Here is a 17,834-nt window from a genome sequence, read left to right on the forward strand (position 1 = left end):
TGCCTCAGGCAAACATGTTGACAGATAACCTGGGTCTGACTCTTTAAGCATCAGATGTTGCAGGAAAAAGTATGCTTCCACTGGATGAACAAAATGTTTCAGGCCCTTCAAATTTTGATTCCATCCCCTATCCTTTAAGAACTCCCAAATTTCAAGCTATACTTTGCATACTATTATGGGAAAGGCTTCATATTAGGGGTCTAGTTCTGGATCTGCCACTACATTGCTTTTAAAAAATAGTTTTTTAGTTATAGATGGACACAATACCTTTATCCATTTATTTATTTTAGTTATTTATTTGTATGTGGTGCTGAGAGTTGAACCCAGTACCTCACACATGCGAGGCAAGCACTCTACCACTGAGCCACAATCCCAGTCCACTGCATTGCTTTTTGACCTTGAGGTATTTTCCCTTTCATTTCTTCAGTTTCCTCCTCTGTAAAATAGTTTTTAGAATCTATTCCAGTGCTAACATTGTGAGAAGTTTCTACCTAGAATCACAGTATATATTCAGAAGCCTGATACTAATTAGCTGGATGGCCTGGGACAAGCTATTTCTTAATTCTGTGAGACTCTTTCAGCATCTTTAAAAAAACTCACTGAGGGACTGGGGTTGTGGCTCAGTTGGTAGAGTGTTTGCCTAGCATGTGTGAGGAACTGGGTTTGATTCTCAGCACCACATATAAACAAATAATAAAGGTCAATCAACAACTAAAAAAATTTTTAAAAACTCACTGAGTTTCTAGTAGATATTTTTAGGGTTATAAGATCATTCAGTCAGTTACCTCTCTTATTCCTTGTCCAAAAATACAAAACCACATATTGGCATGTTCTGATATATACTTCAAAAAAAATTTTTTTTTACCAGTAGCGATTCCCAATTACCCACAAATACACTTTATGTGGCAAAAGCAAATATTTCCTAGACATGTTAATACTTTTGTGCACATCACACTAATGAGCCCCCAAAACAAACAATGAAAAAAAAAACATACCATTGTCTTCACGAAAATCAGATGGCAAAAGACCAATGGATTTCAGATGCTTAGGTGTAGTTGCAGACAGTGACATGATTTCCCCAACAGCTTCATGGAACCCTTCATTAGCTCCATTTCTTAGCAGGTAAGGTTGTATGGCATATGCCATGTTATACTGGATGTGTCCCATCTCATGATGAGCTGTCAGGAAGTTGTCCATTGTCACTTTTGTGCACATCTTGATTCTGTATAAAAATAGACAAGAGTAAAATGAATGTCACTGAATTTCATTTAATCATTATAGTAGAGTTGTATGAAGTTTTGGTAGCATGAATTCTGTACAAGATTTATTCACCATTGAATTTTGTGTATCTATCTCTTATGTCCTTATATACTAGTTGCTCAATATAAAGTGATGGGTGGGGCTAACTCCTGTTCTCCCACTCACATACTGATAGGAACAGAGACATCCAGAGCCCTTCGCTGTCAAAACTCTGAGGAAAATACTCTATAAGTTAGCAATAGACATGACCTTGGGCATAACAATGAATGAATATAGCACAGTCTACTAGAAGCACCAAGGAGGGCATAACTAAGAATACGATGAGCAATTTTTACCTCAATCAATGTGCAGGAGCTTGCCAAGTAGATGGCAGGGAGACTGATATTCCTGGATGTGTTCAGTGATAAGGGCTTGAGAAAAAAAATATGATATTCAGGATATTACAAGCCTTTCACTATAGCCAGTATAGATAGAGAAGCAGTAGAAAGGGCTGGAAATTGAGACTTGAGGATCATTAATATGTAACTCATGGAGAGGATATGATTGATGGCTCATACAGCAAGAATAGAATGGAAAGAAGAGCCAAAGCCTTGGGAGAAGCCTCAGGGAAGATGGAGAAAGTGTAATTAGAGAGGCCAAAGGAGTCTGGAATAGGATGACAGTTCAGAGGTCAATTAAAAAAATGCCATTGGCTGGGTGTGGTGTTGCATGCCTGTAATCCCAGGGGTTCTGGAAGCTGAGGCAGGAGGATCATAGTTCAAAAGCCAGCGTCAGCAACTTAGTGAGGAACTAAGCAACTTAGCAAACCCTGTCTCCAAATAAAATATTTTAAAAGGGCTGAGGATGTGCTTCTGTGGTTAAGAGCCCCTGAGTTCAATCCCAGGTGCCCTCCCTTCAAAATGACATCGGACTCACTAATTAATGTCTTACTCAGATTTTTTAAGTTTACTATAATGATTTTCTCCATGACTTCTCATTCCTCCTACTCTTGAGATGGCTGTATCAGTCCGTACCTGCAAGGCACTGGTTCTCAACTTGAGTGTGTTTGAGAATCCCTTGAAGATTTGTTTAAACTCAAAGTACTAAGCCCCACCCTGGAGTTTCTTCAGTAATCCCAGGATACAACCTGAGAATTTGCATTTCTAGCACATTCCCAAGTGAAGCAGATACTGCTAGTCCAGGGAACATACTTTGAGAACCATTAGGCTAGGTTATTCTATGGTAACAGGAACAAACAAAACTAAAACAATAAAAAATAAAAGACAACTGGTAAGTACTGTAATGGTGCTGTGACCCCATGAAATAAGGACTGCATTTGGCAATTAGGTTGTGGTTCTTTTCAACTTGACAAAAGCATTTTCATTCAGGTGGGTGTAGGGGTCATATTTCAGTAGATTTCTAAATTAATTTTCCAACTACTCTGATCATGTCACACTACCCCCATAAATACCCTTTAAGGACTCTTCAATACTCAAGAATTAACTCGGCCTCCTTTATACACCCAATATTATTCCAATCTGCTGTTTTGACTTGTTTTAACAATTATAATAGCTCTTATATATTTATTGTCTATTGTAGGTAAGATTCTGTGCTAGGAAACTTACATGTATTTTCTCACTTTTAAGCCTCCCTCTAGTATTGGGGTTGGTATTCCATAGCCTGCTGCCTGTTTTTATAAATCAAATTTAACTGGAACTCAGTCATGACCATTTGTTTATGGATAGCCTGTGGCTGCTTTCATGCCACAAAGGCAGAGTTGAGTAGTTACAATACAGACTTTCAAAGCCCACACTCTTTACTATCTGGTCCTCTTCAGGAAAGGACTGCCAGTTCCTACTCCACTGAGCACTGGTAGGCCTGGGCCCTTCCCAGGTCTGCTCTACTAGATAGATTACCTTCCCCCAGCTGTCTGAGTCAGTGTTAATAAGGGCCCAAAATGGCTTTCTTCTTCACTGGTTTGGCTAAATGAGAGGCGCCTCAACCAGGAGGTTATGTCTTTCCACACTTGGGGCAGACTACAGCCAAAGATTGAGTAATAGAGGGTACAAGTGGCCAGCTTCCTTGTCTTCAGGCATGACCAATGTTAGTTCAAATTAGGCTCTGAAGAGGTTCATAGGATCAGGCTGAGGCCAAGTCTCCACCACAGATCTTATTCTTTCTTCCTTCCTTCCCCTGTTCCAGCCTGTTTCCCTTGCTCCCCTTTGCCTGGGTACACTTGTATAAGAATCTTCATTGCAAGCTGGTAAACCCAGCCTAAGACACTCACAACCAGCAAACTTGGATTACTAATCTGCTTCATAGATAAAGAGATTGAAACCTAAGAAGGTTAAATTCCTTGTCCAAGGTTACCTAGTCATTAAGTGACACACCTAGGATTCCAAAGCCTGTGCTCATCCTGCCACATCACAGAGACTCCCCTTCACATATTTGTTATTCTTGCCTAACTTGTTGACCCTGGTATACACTCCGGGTCCTGCCTCTCTGCATCTAATCCTGCTGATCTCCTCCCAATTGTCCAAAGCCTTCTTGCTTTCCAGACCCAATTCCAATGCTGCCCACAAAGCCCTCTTTGATCTTCTGTCCTATTCCAGGTGTGGCAAGTTCTCTCCCAGTTCCCCATAAAGCATTCCCTCTGTCCCTCTAAGGGCACATAGCACTTTCTCCTTTTTATCCTAGCTTGTTATTCACTCATCCTATTTCGAAAGCAAAACACAGGGGGAAAGATCAATATCTGATTGACATCTCCTCTCCATAAATCTCAGCACAAAACTTCTCTAATGGGGGCACCACCATCCTCATGACCATGCAACTCTAATAGGGGTATAATATTTCAAATGAGGCAGATCATCTAAAGTTCAAGTTAGCACCTGCTGGTAATCTTCAAAACCCAGATGTGCTCTCGTGGACTCCCGATCTTAGTTCAAAGAGTTATTTAAAAGTATTTTCTGTACTCAGAAAAGCAAAGAAGGAATCTCTGCCTTCATCATTTTCCATTTAGTATCTGGGCTATAAGTATTAATCCAACTACCTGAAGTCACCCTTCTGTAGATCCCAAGCTGTAGGGTGGCAGACCACTTTCCGGCCATCTGTTGGCTCAGTTAACATGGAGTTTTCCCAGAATCCTTGAGTCATATTAGGAAGGCCAACAGATACAAAGAACTTCTCAGCCTCTTTGAAGATCCTCACCGCATTCCAGTTCTAGGGGGAAAAAAAGAACAGTATTTAATCTCAGCATTAAAAGAACAGCATCCTTTCTGTTAGATATGTACATTGACAATAATCTTTCTAAAAGGAAGTTTGGCAACATGTATGAACAGCTTCCAGAATGGCTATACCCTGTTTCAGTAATTATGTCTCTCGAGAACTAACTTTGGAAATTAGATCAAAGAATTTACATTGCACTTATTTTTGCGGGGGTGGGTACTAGGGATTGATCTCAGGGGCATTGGACTACTGAGCCACATACCTAACCCCTATTTTGAAGACAGGGTCTCACTGAGTTGTTTAGTGCCTAGCTTTTGCTGAGGCTGGCTTTGAACTCGCGATCCTCCTGCCTCAGCCTCCCCAGCTGCTGGGATTACAGGCATGTGCCATCACGCTCAGCTGAGTGTATTTTTAATAGGGAAAAAAGTGGAAACAACCATCAAAATGTTTTGGAACTGCAGAGAGAGAGCCATAGACATCTGCCACAAAGGAAACTCTTCTTGAGATTAATGTCCCAGGAGATGACCAAGTCTTAGCTTAGGAGATAAGGCCCACATCAGGCAGGCTAAGTGGGTAACTGACAACCAGCTCATAAATCATTTTAATAACACAGATAACTTCCTCTAATCTTAAACACACGGTCAAGTTTAGTTTTTCTCCTATGTCAAACCTGGGAATAAGAAACAGAATATAAGACTCTGGGTTTTTTTTAAATTCACATTTAAAGGCTTAGTATCAGGAAATTGGTATTGATGAGTATGTCATTCTTTTAAAATTTGAATTAATTCTAACTGATACATAAAAACTACATATTTCTGGGGTTTTACAATGTTTCAACACAAGTATACATTGTATAATGTTCAAATAAAGTTAAATGTATCTGTCTCCTTGAACATCATTTATTTATAGTGAAAATATTGGAAGTCTTTTCCTGTAGCTTTTAAAAATATACAGTACATTATCTTATTTATACTCACTCTACTGTGCTATTGCATGCCAGAACTTCTTACTCCTACCTAACTCTAACTTAGTTCCCAATACTCTCTCTGGCTTCTGCAAACTACCATTCTACTCTCGTACCTGTCTTTCTGTGCCTGGCTTATTTCACTTAACATAATGATCTTCAATTCCATCCATCTTGTCGCAAGTGACAGGAATTCGTTTTTATGGCTATGTAAGTACTCCACTGTGTATATATACCACATTTTCTTTATCCATCCATCACTTCATAGATATTTAAGTTGCTTCCATTTCTGAGTTCATGAGAATAGTGCTTCAATAACCCAGGGAATGAATATGTCTCTGACTTAATTTCTTTTTAACATACCCCCAGTAGTGGGATTGCTGGATCATATTTAATTTTTTGAGGAAATGTATTATTTTCCATAACGACTCTACTAATTTGCATTCCCAATAATAGTGTACAAGGGTTCCCTTTGCTTCACATCTTTTCTAGCACTTGTTAGTTTTTTCAATCTTAACCATTATTGTTACAGAAAGGCAATATCTCATTGTGTTTTTTAAAAAAGTTTTTTAGTTGTCAATGGACCTTTAATATTTATTTATTTATATGTGGTGCTGAGAATCAAACCCAGTGCCTCACACATGCTAGGCAAGTACTCTACCACTGAGCCACAACCCCAGCCCCTCACTGTGGTTTTGATTTGCATTTTTTCCTGATGATTAGTGATATTGAGCATTTTTTTCAAATACTGTTGACCATTTAAATGTCTTCTTTTTTATTCTTCTTTTGTGTATATTAATTATATAAATTGGTGGGGTTTGTTGTGGTATAGACACATACACATTAAAACACAACTGGAGTCAGAATGGCAGCTATCAAGAATACAAACAACAATAAGTGTTGACGAGGATGTGGGGGGAAAGACACACTCATACATTGCTGGTGGGACTGCAAATTGGTGTAACCACTCTGAAAAGCAGTATGGAGATTCCTTGGAAAACTTGGAATGGAACCACCATTTTGACCCAGCTATCCCACTCCTTGGTCTATACTCAAAGGACTTAAAAACAGCATACTATAGGGACACAGCCACATCAATGTTTATAGCAGCACAATTTACAATAGCTGAACTGTGGAACCAAACCAGATGCCCTTCAGTAGATGAATGGATAAAGAAAATGGGATATAAATACACACAATGGAACATTACTCAGCATTAAAAGAGAATAAAATCATGGCATTTGCAGGTAAATGGATGGAGGTGGAGAATAAAATGCTAAGTGAAGCAAGCCAATACCCAAATAACAAAGGCTGAATGTTCTCTTTGATAAGAGGATGCTGACTCATAATGGTGATGGTAGGAAACATAGGTGAAATGGAGGAACTTTAGATAGGGCAAAGGGAGGAAGGGGAAAGGAAGACGAATGAGGGTAGGAAAGACAGTGGAATGAATTAGACATCATTACCCTAAGTACATGTATGAAGACACAAATGGTGTGACTCTACTTTGTGTACAATCAGTGACTTGGAAAACTGAGCTTTATATGTGCAATATGAAATGAATTGCATTCTGCGATCATGTGTAACAAATTAGAATAAATAAATTTTTAGAAACCCCACAATTGGATCATGTTATATATGCTCAATATCTTTAGCCATCAGGGAAATGCAAATCAAAACTACATTGATATTCCGTTTCACTCTAGTCAGAATGGCCATTAACAAAATACATAAATAAGTAACAAGTGCTGGAGATAATATGAAAAAAAGGAACCCTAATTCACCATGGGTAGAAATGTAAATTAGTACACTCACTCCCTTCCATATGGAAGCTCCTTCAAAAAAATAAAAGTAGAACTATCATACGATCCAGCTATACCACTCCTAGATATATATCTGAAGGAAATGAAGTTAGCTTATAGAAGAGATACCTGAATGCCCATAGTTATTGGGGCACTATTTACAACAGCCAACGTATGGAACCAGCCTAGGTGCACACCAACAGGTGAATGGATAAAGAAAACATGGTATGTAACACAATGGCTTATGATTCAGCCATAAAGAAGAATGAAATCATGTCATTTCCAGGAAAATGGGTAGAAATGGAGATCATTATGTTAAGAAAAAAAGCCAGACTTAGGAAGACAAGTACCACTTGTTTTCTCTCATATCCCATATTTTCTCTCATATATGCAAACTAAGGAAAAAAGATGACCTGAAAGCAGAAGAGCGACTATTGGGGAATAGGTAGATGACCAGGGAGAGAAGGGAGTGGGGAAAGCAAGAGAAGTCACAGGGTAGACATAATCAAGGCATAGTATATGAATATATGGAAATGTCACAGAGAAACCCATTAATTTGTAAAATTAATGTATGCTAATAACAAAAAGGATGAGTTAAGGGATTGTTGTAATATTTTTAATGATGATTTCTAAATATGCAAAAATCTTCTAATTATATTCTTGGGCTTTTTTATTATTCATAGAGATGATTGATTACTTAGCAATGACTAACTTTGGAATGAGTGATGTCAGGCAGTTAGTAATTTGTACATCTTACTGCTTAGAGGAAAATTCAAGTCATCTTCATTTTGCATACCTCTCAACAAGGTCAATACCATATCTGTAATTTAAGCTACTTGAGGTCACTGACATTATGAACAACTTTTCCATGAAAATATAGATACATAATAAAATAAGTTTAAAGTAGTTTCAATTTTTGAGTTATAAAATTTCACATACAAAAGATAAGAACAGAAAGGATGGCATAAAAAGAAATGAAATAGAGAATTTAGATCAAAGGAAATGAAGTTAAAGCCTCTTCTTCTTACCTGTTTTATCATTGCATCAGTAACATCTATATTTGGTTTCTCTGGAAAGGGAACTGTCAAAGAGTATAGATTTGTCCAAAATCTACCCCACATATCACCTGTTGTTAAAAAAGAATACATTAATATATGACAACGACAGCAGAAATACAGACCTGATTTTACATAGTGCATGAGGTTAGATTTGTAAGTAAGCCATATATTATATTAGTTCTAAACAATATCATTTCTGTGCTTCCCTTTCACTACCAGTTTTTCACTTTTTTCTTTCTCTATTTTAGACTTGCAACATTTCCTTCTTCTACCTCCTCTAAAAGACTAAAATGGCAGGAGACTATGTGGTCAGGCAAAACTTGTTAGGGAATCATCCCAGTTTCCCCTATCTGAAACTATTACTCAAATGCATAATTTATTAAATATATGGAACATTATAGTTACTATAGATTAGAAAGAGATTTTTATAATCTATCATTCATGGGACAAAATACTACAAATTAAACTATCAATAATGCCTGGTATTGGATTAAAATAAGATCATATAAGATCACCATTCAAAAACTTCTTAAGCAGTAACCAAATTTCATTTTTATTACTATAGTGGGTGACTTTTCAAGCTTCCCCAAAAATGTGAGGCTGGATTCCAAGGTCATAGACACTAAAAGGGGAAATGGATCCAGAAAAATGTCATCAATCTAACAGCAAGCAGAATCCTGCCACCAAAGATACGGGGCAACACAACTACATGAAGAGTACTCCAGTGGATTCATCTTTATTTTTATTTTATTTTTAAAAAGAAATTAGTAGAGATAAAAGTTTTAAAGGAAAACTTATTCACCATAGAAATATAAATGTGATATCATGATGAATCACATTTCACAGTAAAAGACCCAATAAGCACTATGGGATGGCTTCTAAAACACAAATAAGACTGTCAGTTAAACTGATAGAGTTAGAGTATCTAGAATAAAGATAGTCCTCATACTAATTTTTTTCTACATCAATAAGACCTGATCTGAAGTAACTGTTTGATTCTGAGCATGCCAATTGAAGAGGGGGATGTACAAAGTATAGCTCATCCAAAGGAGGATGAATATAGAAGTGGAATTTTAAGGAATGGTTGAAAATTTGTGTAGGATATTTAACTTGAAAAAAAGAAAACAGTATATAATTGACGATAACATGACAGCCATTAAAATGTATTGAATACATACTCTTGTGCCAGGTACTATGCTGTGTCTTATATGGTGGTTGTTTACATCTATCTGGAAGGTCATCTTGTAAAATAGGAATTGACATATTCTGGGTAAACTCATAGCATGGAAATAGTAATGATTAACGGAAGGCATTAGAGAACTGTTGATACAATTCCATATAAGTTAGAACTTTCTTATAACTGGTGCCATGTAGCAATAAGTTATTCTACTTTGGAAGGCAGAAAGAGCCCCATCACACCAGATGAATTTAATCAAATATTAAATTACTGAATAATGATTGTCAAGAACATTGTAGAAAAGATTTCTGTATTACTTTAGGGTTAAAATCTCCATGGGTCCTTTGTCCATATTCTCTCTTGCTATGAGATTTCACTGTGGAGGAAAATTAACTTCTAGAAACTTGACTATAGAAGGGATGTTATGTAGGCCTGGCATGAAATTTTCAAATATTTCTATCTTATTCGGCCTTGGCTCCTTGGGGTGGAGAAGAGGATGGTCACTCTTCTTCATTCATTACTCATATGAGTCCAAACCCAGTACTTTGCATCAAGACTAAATGGTGTTATCTGGAATGAACTCATGAAGCTTTCCAGGACATACCTTAATTGTAGAAAGCCTTTCTCTCACCCCTCGCATTTCTAGCCTAACAAGATTTTCTTTCTCTGACAATATAATACAAAAATCCCAAAGTTCACCTAAAAGCTAATTCAACCAAATTGAATACTGAAAATTATTTTCCTCATTTCTACTCTCATTTTATTTTTTATTTTTTTTTTAAAAATTATTTTTTAAATTGTAGTTGGACACAATACCTTTGTTTTATTTATTTATTTTTATGTGGTGTTGAGGACCAAACCCAGGGCCCCACGTGTGCTAGGCGAGCACTCTCCCACTGAGCCACAATCCCAGCCCCTCCACTCTCATTTTAACCTGGAATTCTTTTCTACTTATCTTAAATAACTCCTTTATCCTTTGGATTATAGCCAACATAATTATTATGTATAAAAATAGTAATGTAAGAAAGAATGATTTAAACTGAGCCTTCTGTTAAAGAAAGTGCCTTTAAAATTTGATCTCTATAATGTTCCTACAAGTACAGAATTTTTCAAAACTTTTATGTTGGATCTCACTCCAAAAGACAATTTTGTTTGTAGAAATAAATAACTGACAAAGAACACAAAAGACTCCTGAGGTTTCTTACCAAGCAAATGAGCAGGAAGGCATCCAGTTGGACTGATATAGGAAGGATAGGTATTCATCAACTTTGTTCTCACATAAGCATGAAGATGTTCATATAATGGTTTAATCTGAAAAGCCCAGGAAGAAAGTTTAAGACCCAGAGTAGCCAAATCAAATTTCCAATACCCAACACTAGAAACAAGAGTTTCTTTATATAAGTAGAATTTCCTAAATGATTTCTTTTCCTCTCCAATATTCCAGAGAGTTTCAAAGCATTCCCTCTTTATAGGTATTGATGATGACTAGCCTTATCACATAAATCAATAAAAACACCTGGAAGAAGGCAGATCTCAGAAAGATAGCAGATACCCCAAAAATATTTTTTAAAGATGTTATCTACTTCTTTCATTTTTAAATTGAGGTATAATTTACATATCATAAAATTCACCCACTTTAAGTCTACAGTTTCATAAGTTTTAATAAATTAAAACTGCTGAGAAACCATTACCACCATCCAGTTTTGTAATACTTCCATTCCCCCCAAATTTCCTTGTGCCTATTAGCAGCCAATCTCACTCTCATCTCCAGATCCCAGTAATCATGGAAATTATTTCAGTCTCTATACTTCTGCCTATTTTGGAAATTTTATATACACAAAATCATACGTGATCTTTTGTGTCTGGCTCCCTTTGCAGAGAACGATGTTTAGGTTCATCCATATCGTTGCGTGTATCAATAGTTCTTTCCATTTTATTACTGAGTAGTATTGCATAGTGTGAAAATATTAGAGTCAGTCTATGCATTCACCAGTTAAAACATGACTTGCTTATTTCCGGTTTGGTGCTATTATGACTAATGCTGCCATGAACATTTGTGTATGTCTTTCTTGGATATGTGTATTTCATTTATCTCATATAGACAGCTAAGATTGGAATATCTAAGTATTATGGTAAGTGTACATATAACTTTTTAAGAAATTGTCAAACTGTTTTCCAAAGTGACTATCATTTTACATTTCTGCTAGTAGTCTCCACTGGTATTGTCAATCTTTTATTGCCATAGCCATTCTGGTGAATGTACAGTAGATTTTCATCATGATTATAGTTTGCATTTACCCAATAACTTCTTACTCACTTTAGTCACTTGTGCAATTTTTTTTTGGGGGGGGGATTATTTATTTTATTTTTGGTACCAGGGATTGAACTCAGGGGCACTCGACCACTGAGCCATGACCCCAGCCCTATTTTGTATTTTATTTAGAGACAGGATCTCACTGAGACCCTCTTTTGCTGAGGCTGGCTTGAACTTACGATCCTCCTGCCTCAGCCTATGGAGTGGCTGGTATTACAAGTGTGCACCACCATGTCTGGCTTACTTCCATTTTTGACAGTTCTGCCCAACTATGGTTGTGACAATAGATTCACATCAGAAGTTTGAAGGTGTAGAGATAAAGGGGAGGCATGGGAGGTCAAAATGAAAGAGGGGCATAGTGAGAAGTGTCCATAGGACACTTCTACTTATAGTACTCTCTTCCCTATAAAAACTTCTTTAGTCAAGGGGAGGGAAAGGAGAAATACTAGGGAATGATATTGGTCAAATTATATTGTTATATTGTGTGCATATACAAATATGTAACAACAAATCCCACCATTATATACAGCTATAATATACTAATAAAATATGGGAAAAACTACCTTAGTCAAAGGCTAATGAAATAATAGTATCAATTGTTCCTCAGAAAGGAGAAAACCTTATGGTTCTACTAATAAAGGAAGACATTGCCAGCCACAAATAGCTCACAAAAGCCATTCTTTATAATCTAAAAGAGTATTCCTTCTTAGAATCTGTCTATTGGCAACTACTAATCAGTGAGTGAAAGGAGGAGTTAAGCAGAGCAACTCTGATCATGTGTAGGGGCTGCCCTATTATTCAAAAATCTTTTCAAGCTCTAATATTCCATAATTCTAGTCAGCCTGGGAATGGCTGCCCAGTATGTTAAAAACAACCCAGAATGCCTTTGGAGATTTTCCCACTTCCAGTGTGCTCTGGTTCCTCAGTTACCTCTGCAAATGTACGTTCCACATCTTCAATCAACTGGTTGTGGTTATAGCCATAACCATCTGCTCCCTCTGCTTCATAATCTCCTCTCCAATAATCCCCATAGTCTTCATAATCTGGTTTTCAAAAGCAAAACAAGAGAACATAAGTGAAAGAAAAGAGAGAAAATGGAGTTTGCAAAGATTAGCTTGCAAGGAAGTTAAAAGAAATTTAAAGGTTTATCACATTTTTATTGTCCTTCCAAACATCAACTCAAAGGAATATAAATGAATAACAACATTAGCTAATTCTGTTAAGCACTTGTTCTGTGTCAGCAGTTTAAATGTATTATCTTATTAATAAACACAAAACTATAGGAGATTGTCATTATTAGAGCCCTCACTACACAGATGAACAGCCTGTGCTTACTTCTGAAATAAATTGTATTGTGTATATTTAAGGTATACACATGATGTTATGAGACACAGACACATATTAAAATGTTTATGATAGTGAAACAAATTAATATATCCATCATGTTGCATCTTTCCTCCCATAGCAAGAGCAGCTATAATCTACTCATTTAGCAAAAATTCTGAATATAGGAAACTACATTAACTGCAGTCCTCATGTACGTTAGATCTCTAAACTCATTATATCCTGCTACTTTGTATCCTTTGACCTACATATCCCCATTTCCTCCTATCCCATCCCTAGTAGCCATGATTTTATTGTCTTTGTCTGTATATTTGACCTTTTTTAAAAAAGTTTTTTTGGTTCCACACATAAGTGAAACCATGCAGTATTTTTCTTCTTCTGTCAAGTTTATTTCATTTAGCATAACGTCCTCCAGGTCCATCCATGTTGTAGCAAATGGTAGAGTTTCCCCTTTTTTAAAGCTGAATAACATTCTATTATACATTTGTTCCACAGTTTCTTATCCATTTGTCTGTTAATTGGTACCTCTGTTGTTCCCATTTCTTGACTATTATAAATAATGTACAATGAACATGGGAGTGCAGATATCTGTTTGAGGTGGTGATTTCATTTCCTCTAAGTATATACGAAGAAGAGGGATTGCTAGGTCACATACAGTAGTTCTTTTTAAATTTTCTTTAGGAACCTTCACACTGTTTTCTATAATGGCTACACCAATCTACATTGTCACCAACAGCCTATGCCTAGAGCAATTAAACCACTAGGCTAAGGTCATATAGCTGGTAAGGGACAGAAACACACTTCTACTTTCCCAGCCCTGGGTCTTTACTCCATATGTCAGTTTATATTATTAGCTTTAAAACATATGATTGAATCTCTAAATCTTTTTATTTTCATTTTGTTCAGGACCTTAGATTTTCAGATATGATATAACCCATCTTAGACACTGTAACAGTGGGCCTGTGTTTGTTTGCAAATTATATGTATACATAGCACATCTCTCTGTGCTTCATTTAGTATCTAACCATCAGGAAAAACAAGCTGGTATTAGGGTATTAGCTAATAAAGTTTGCAAATGTATTTTAATCATTTTTATTTTTACACACACATTGGCAATGGATGATCAGGAAGATGAGGAAAGAAATAATTTGGATAGAAGGATATGCATGATATTATAATAAAATTGATGATAAGCTACTGTCTTCAGTTTGCCTAAGGCTGTGGAAGAAACTAATAACAATAAATGAAAAAATTCTTACTCAACCCCAGAGGGCAGTGAATTATGAAAGCATAAAGTTATTCATAACACCATGACTTCAGCTCATTATAAAGGTAGAAGAATAAGTTATGAGATATGGAAATTCTTTCCCAAGTTAATATTTTTATGACTACTTGATTCAAGTTATAATTACAATGGAAAAAAATAAAGGGTTTCCAGCTTAACCTGATTTTTTGTTTCTTTCTGAGCCATCACCCAGAGGTAGATATGTAAATAAGTTTCTAAAATTTTTTTTTAGTTGTAGATGGACACAATGCCTTTATTTTATTTACTTTTATGTGGTGCTGAGAATCGAACCTAGTGCCTCACACGTGTTCGGAAAGCGCTCTACCATTGAGCAACAACCCCAGCCCCTGTAAATGAGTTTTGAAAATGAACTATGGCCAGATGAGGGTTTATATAAGGGATAATGTCACTGTCTCTAATTCTGTCTAAGAAATAGGATACTAACTCAATCCCCTGATTCCCTCCTTCAGTCCCCTTGGGGGACTGAGACTTCCTTGAATAACTTATAATTAATAATTTCTGGACAATTAATTCCTTTGAGATCTTGTAGTTGAATCTCATTCCTGAGCTGTTTAAACCTTAGAGTTTCAATGCACCTTTTTATATGCCCCAGTAGTTTCCTGTTGAAACAGGTAACATGAATTGTTTAGCAAATGATTATTAATTTAGAGACATCTTAATATCCAAGGTCAGGCTTAATAATGAATGATAAATAGTCCCATGGTCCCAGAGATCTCCAGGAACTCTAAGTCCAATAAACTTACTGTTTGCTCTTGCCATCTCATTTTTCAGGACCACGTACTCTTCATATAATGGCCTCAGCTGCTTGCCAACCTTAGACCTCCAGCCTTCCCAAACCCAGAGCCTCTCATTGTAGTCGGTGCTATTTGCCATTATTCCATCCAAACCTGTTATCCCAAAGCCCCAAAGGAAAATAAACATGCATTTGTAAAAAATCTTTTTGTAAATAATTATATGAATTTTAAAGAATTAAAAGTAAAGTTGGCAGACATCAAGGTCATAAAGTTATTAAATGAAATCTTGTGATTAACTCACTTCCTTGCCCTTACTATAGATCCAAATTGTGTTTACAGAGAAAAATAAACCAGTGCAATAATTTACTTGACAAATTACTTGAATGTGATAGAATTTATAATGAGATTTTTTTGAAGTTAAAAGAGCATCTATGCTGAAACACAAATCTGTAATCTTATCATCTTTCAGTTGCCCATCTGAAAAGTGAAATGTCATAATCTAAAGTCAATCTCATTTTTAAAATTTGGAATTAAAAAAAAGTAAATTTCACAATCAGTACTCAAAATTAATAGCCTACCTGGCTCAAGTAGTAGGCACTCTTGAGGTTTTTTTGGGTTACACACTTTTCCAGTACTGTAGATGGTGCTCATCGTATTTAGAATTGTGTTCAACTGCAAATTAAAGATAATAAATAATATTGGAAATGGAAAATGTGCTAAAGAGAATGCTAACTTAAAGATATCCTTTTGGTCATGTGGCTTTTTTTAATATTTACTTTTTGGTTGTAGATGGACACAATATCTTTATTTTATCTACTTATTTTTATGCGGTGCTGAGGATTGAACCCAGGGTCTCACACATGCTAGGTGAGTGCTCAACCACTGAGCCACAACCCCAGCCCCCTAATGTGGCTTTTTGATCCCTCAGAATGCAGCGATTCACTTCTTTTCCATATTTCTTCCTGTATGTAAGGGAGGAATACATTTAATTTTCCTCACTGTCAACTAGCACATAGCCTTATAAACACATAATAAATGTATGTGGAGTAATTGAAATGAACAGATCTACCAGAACTCCAACAATGTTTCTCAATTACTTATAGGAAAATATGTGCATTTTTTCTTTTATTCAGCATTTATTGAGTCTCTACTATGTCCTACACTTTGACAATTCTGAAATAAACAAGTCACAGGCCCTCAAAGACCCCAGAGTCATGAGACAGTGAGGCAGCCATGAAATCAATAACTACATAACAGAATGACAAGTGTTATAATAACTGTCACCAAAAAGTGATGTGGCAGTATTGATGAGAGGGTAGAATAGGGATGTATAGCCTGGAGACTCACAAACGACTTCAAAGAGGATAAGACATTAGAGCTGTGTCACACAGAAGTAGGAGTTAGTCTGGTACAGAAGGGAAGTAGAGAGAAGAGCCTAAAAATGGGAGGAGGTTGGAAATGATAATGCATTTTCAAGGAGTGGCAAGATGTTGAATAAAAGTGGAGCACCGATGTTCACTGGGGAAAATGGAGGAGATGAGAAAGGCAGAGGTAAGCAGGGGCCAGATCATGAGGGACCATGTATGCCATAGTGAAAAATTCAAACTTTGTTCTGTAGGTCAAGGAAAGTGATGATAATTATGTGAAGAAAGGCATGCTATGCAAAGCATGCCTCTGGGTCAGTGCAAGGCAGCAAAAGATCTTTTCCATGCTGTGGTAGGCACAGGAATTGTGAGAGTACATGTTTATAAGCTTTAAATGATTTGAAATTTCCATGGTATCTAAGTATGTAATTAATGAACTTAATCAAATATTGATTTGCTGTGGATTGGAAATAAAGGAAGAAAGGGAAGTGATGGGTGGGACTGGGGAAGGAGGGAGGAAGGGAAGATATGATTTAAGAAGCACTGTATTAAAGGTCCTGTTTCCCCTTTTTCTAGTTCCCTCTTCCATTATTTTTTCTACTCTGCTACAGAGTCATTATCCTAAAACATTAACTAGATACCATGCTTGAAACTTCCACAAATCCCATAGTCCAAGACAATAAACCTAGATTCTTTCCCTTGGCACAAAACTCCTCAGAGTCTCTTTCTCTATCTGCTTCCTTAATCTCCCTTCCTTCTCTTCACTGAACACATGCATCCTGGAGTCTCCCTCCTTCCCAGACACTTCAAGCTCTTACTTGCATTTAAGCAGTTTTCAATTCTGGCTACCTATTAAAATTATTTGGGGATCTTTTAAAAATAGAATGTCCAGGTCCCATCCAGGCTAGAGTATGCTGCCTAAATTAAAAGGCCAAGATTTCTCATGGTGTCCTTGTGAAAACAACGGAGAAACATGGAATGGATAAGATAAAGAGGATTGATAACTCGTGGGATAATTGGATCCAAAGAATGCAGAATAATAAATATCAACTTGTAGAAATAAATACCATATGGCTTTATCTTTGTCCTTATCATGCATTTTTATTTTTATAAAAATGTCCTTGTTCCAAAGGACAAGTAACTGAGAAAGACGACTTTGATGTTAAATAACTAAATATTTTAGATAAAAATATTTCAGTAGGTTATAACAGGGGTCTGCAAACTATGGTCTGCAGACCAAGTCCTGTCTGTTGCTTGTTTTTGTTAGGTTTTGTTGGAATACAGCCACATCCATTCATTTATGTATT

General features: G+C 36.4%; 1 protein-coding gene across 2 annotated transcripts in view; it reads right to left on the minus strand.

Moving 5' to 3' along the window:
• Ace2 (angiotensin converting enzyme 2) overlaps positions 1-17,834 on the minus strand; it is a 45,693-nt gene that overhangs the window by 16,940 nt on the left and 10,919 nt on the right. For both annotated transcript variants that reach the window (XM_071606039.1, XM_071606038.1), the window contains exons 3-9: positions 15,742-15,835; positions 15,173-15,316; positions 12,710-12,822; positions 10,671-10,776; positions 8,259-8,356; positions 4,289-4,458; positions 996-1,222 (exon numbers count right to left, since the gene is read on the minus strand). In XM_071606039.1, coding sequence (XP_071462140.1) covers positions 996-1,222; positions 4,289-4,458; positions 8,259-8,356; positions 10,671-10,776; positions 12,710-12,822; positions 15,173-15,316; positions 15,742-15,835 — 952 coding nt within the window. The remainder of the gene's footprint in view (positions 1-995; positions 1,223-4,288; positions 4,459-8,258; positions 8,357-10,670; positions 10,777-12,709; positions 12,823-15,172; positions 15,317-15,741; positions 15,836-17,834) is intronic.

Source organism: Marmota flaviventris, chromosome X, assembly GCF_047511675.1.
Source record: "Marmota flaviventris isolate mMarFla1 chromosome X, mMarFla1.hap1, whole genome shotgun sequence".
Taxonomy (NCBI): Eukaryota; Metazoa; Chordata; class Mammalia; order Rodentia; family Sciuridae; genus Marmota; species Marmota flaviventris.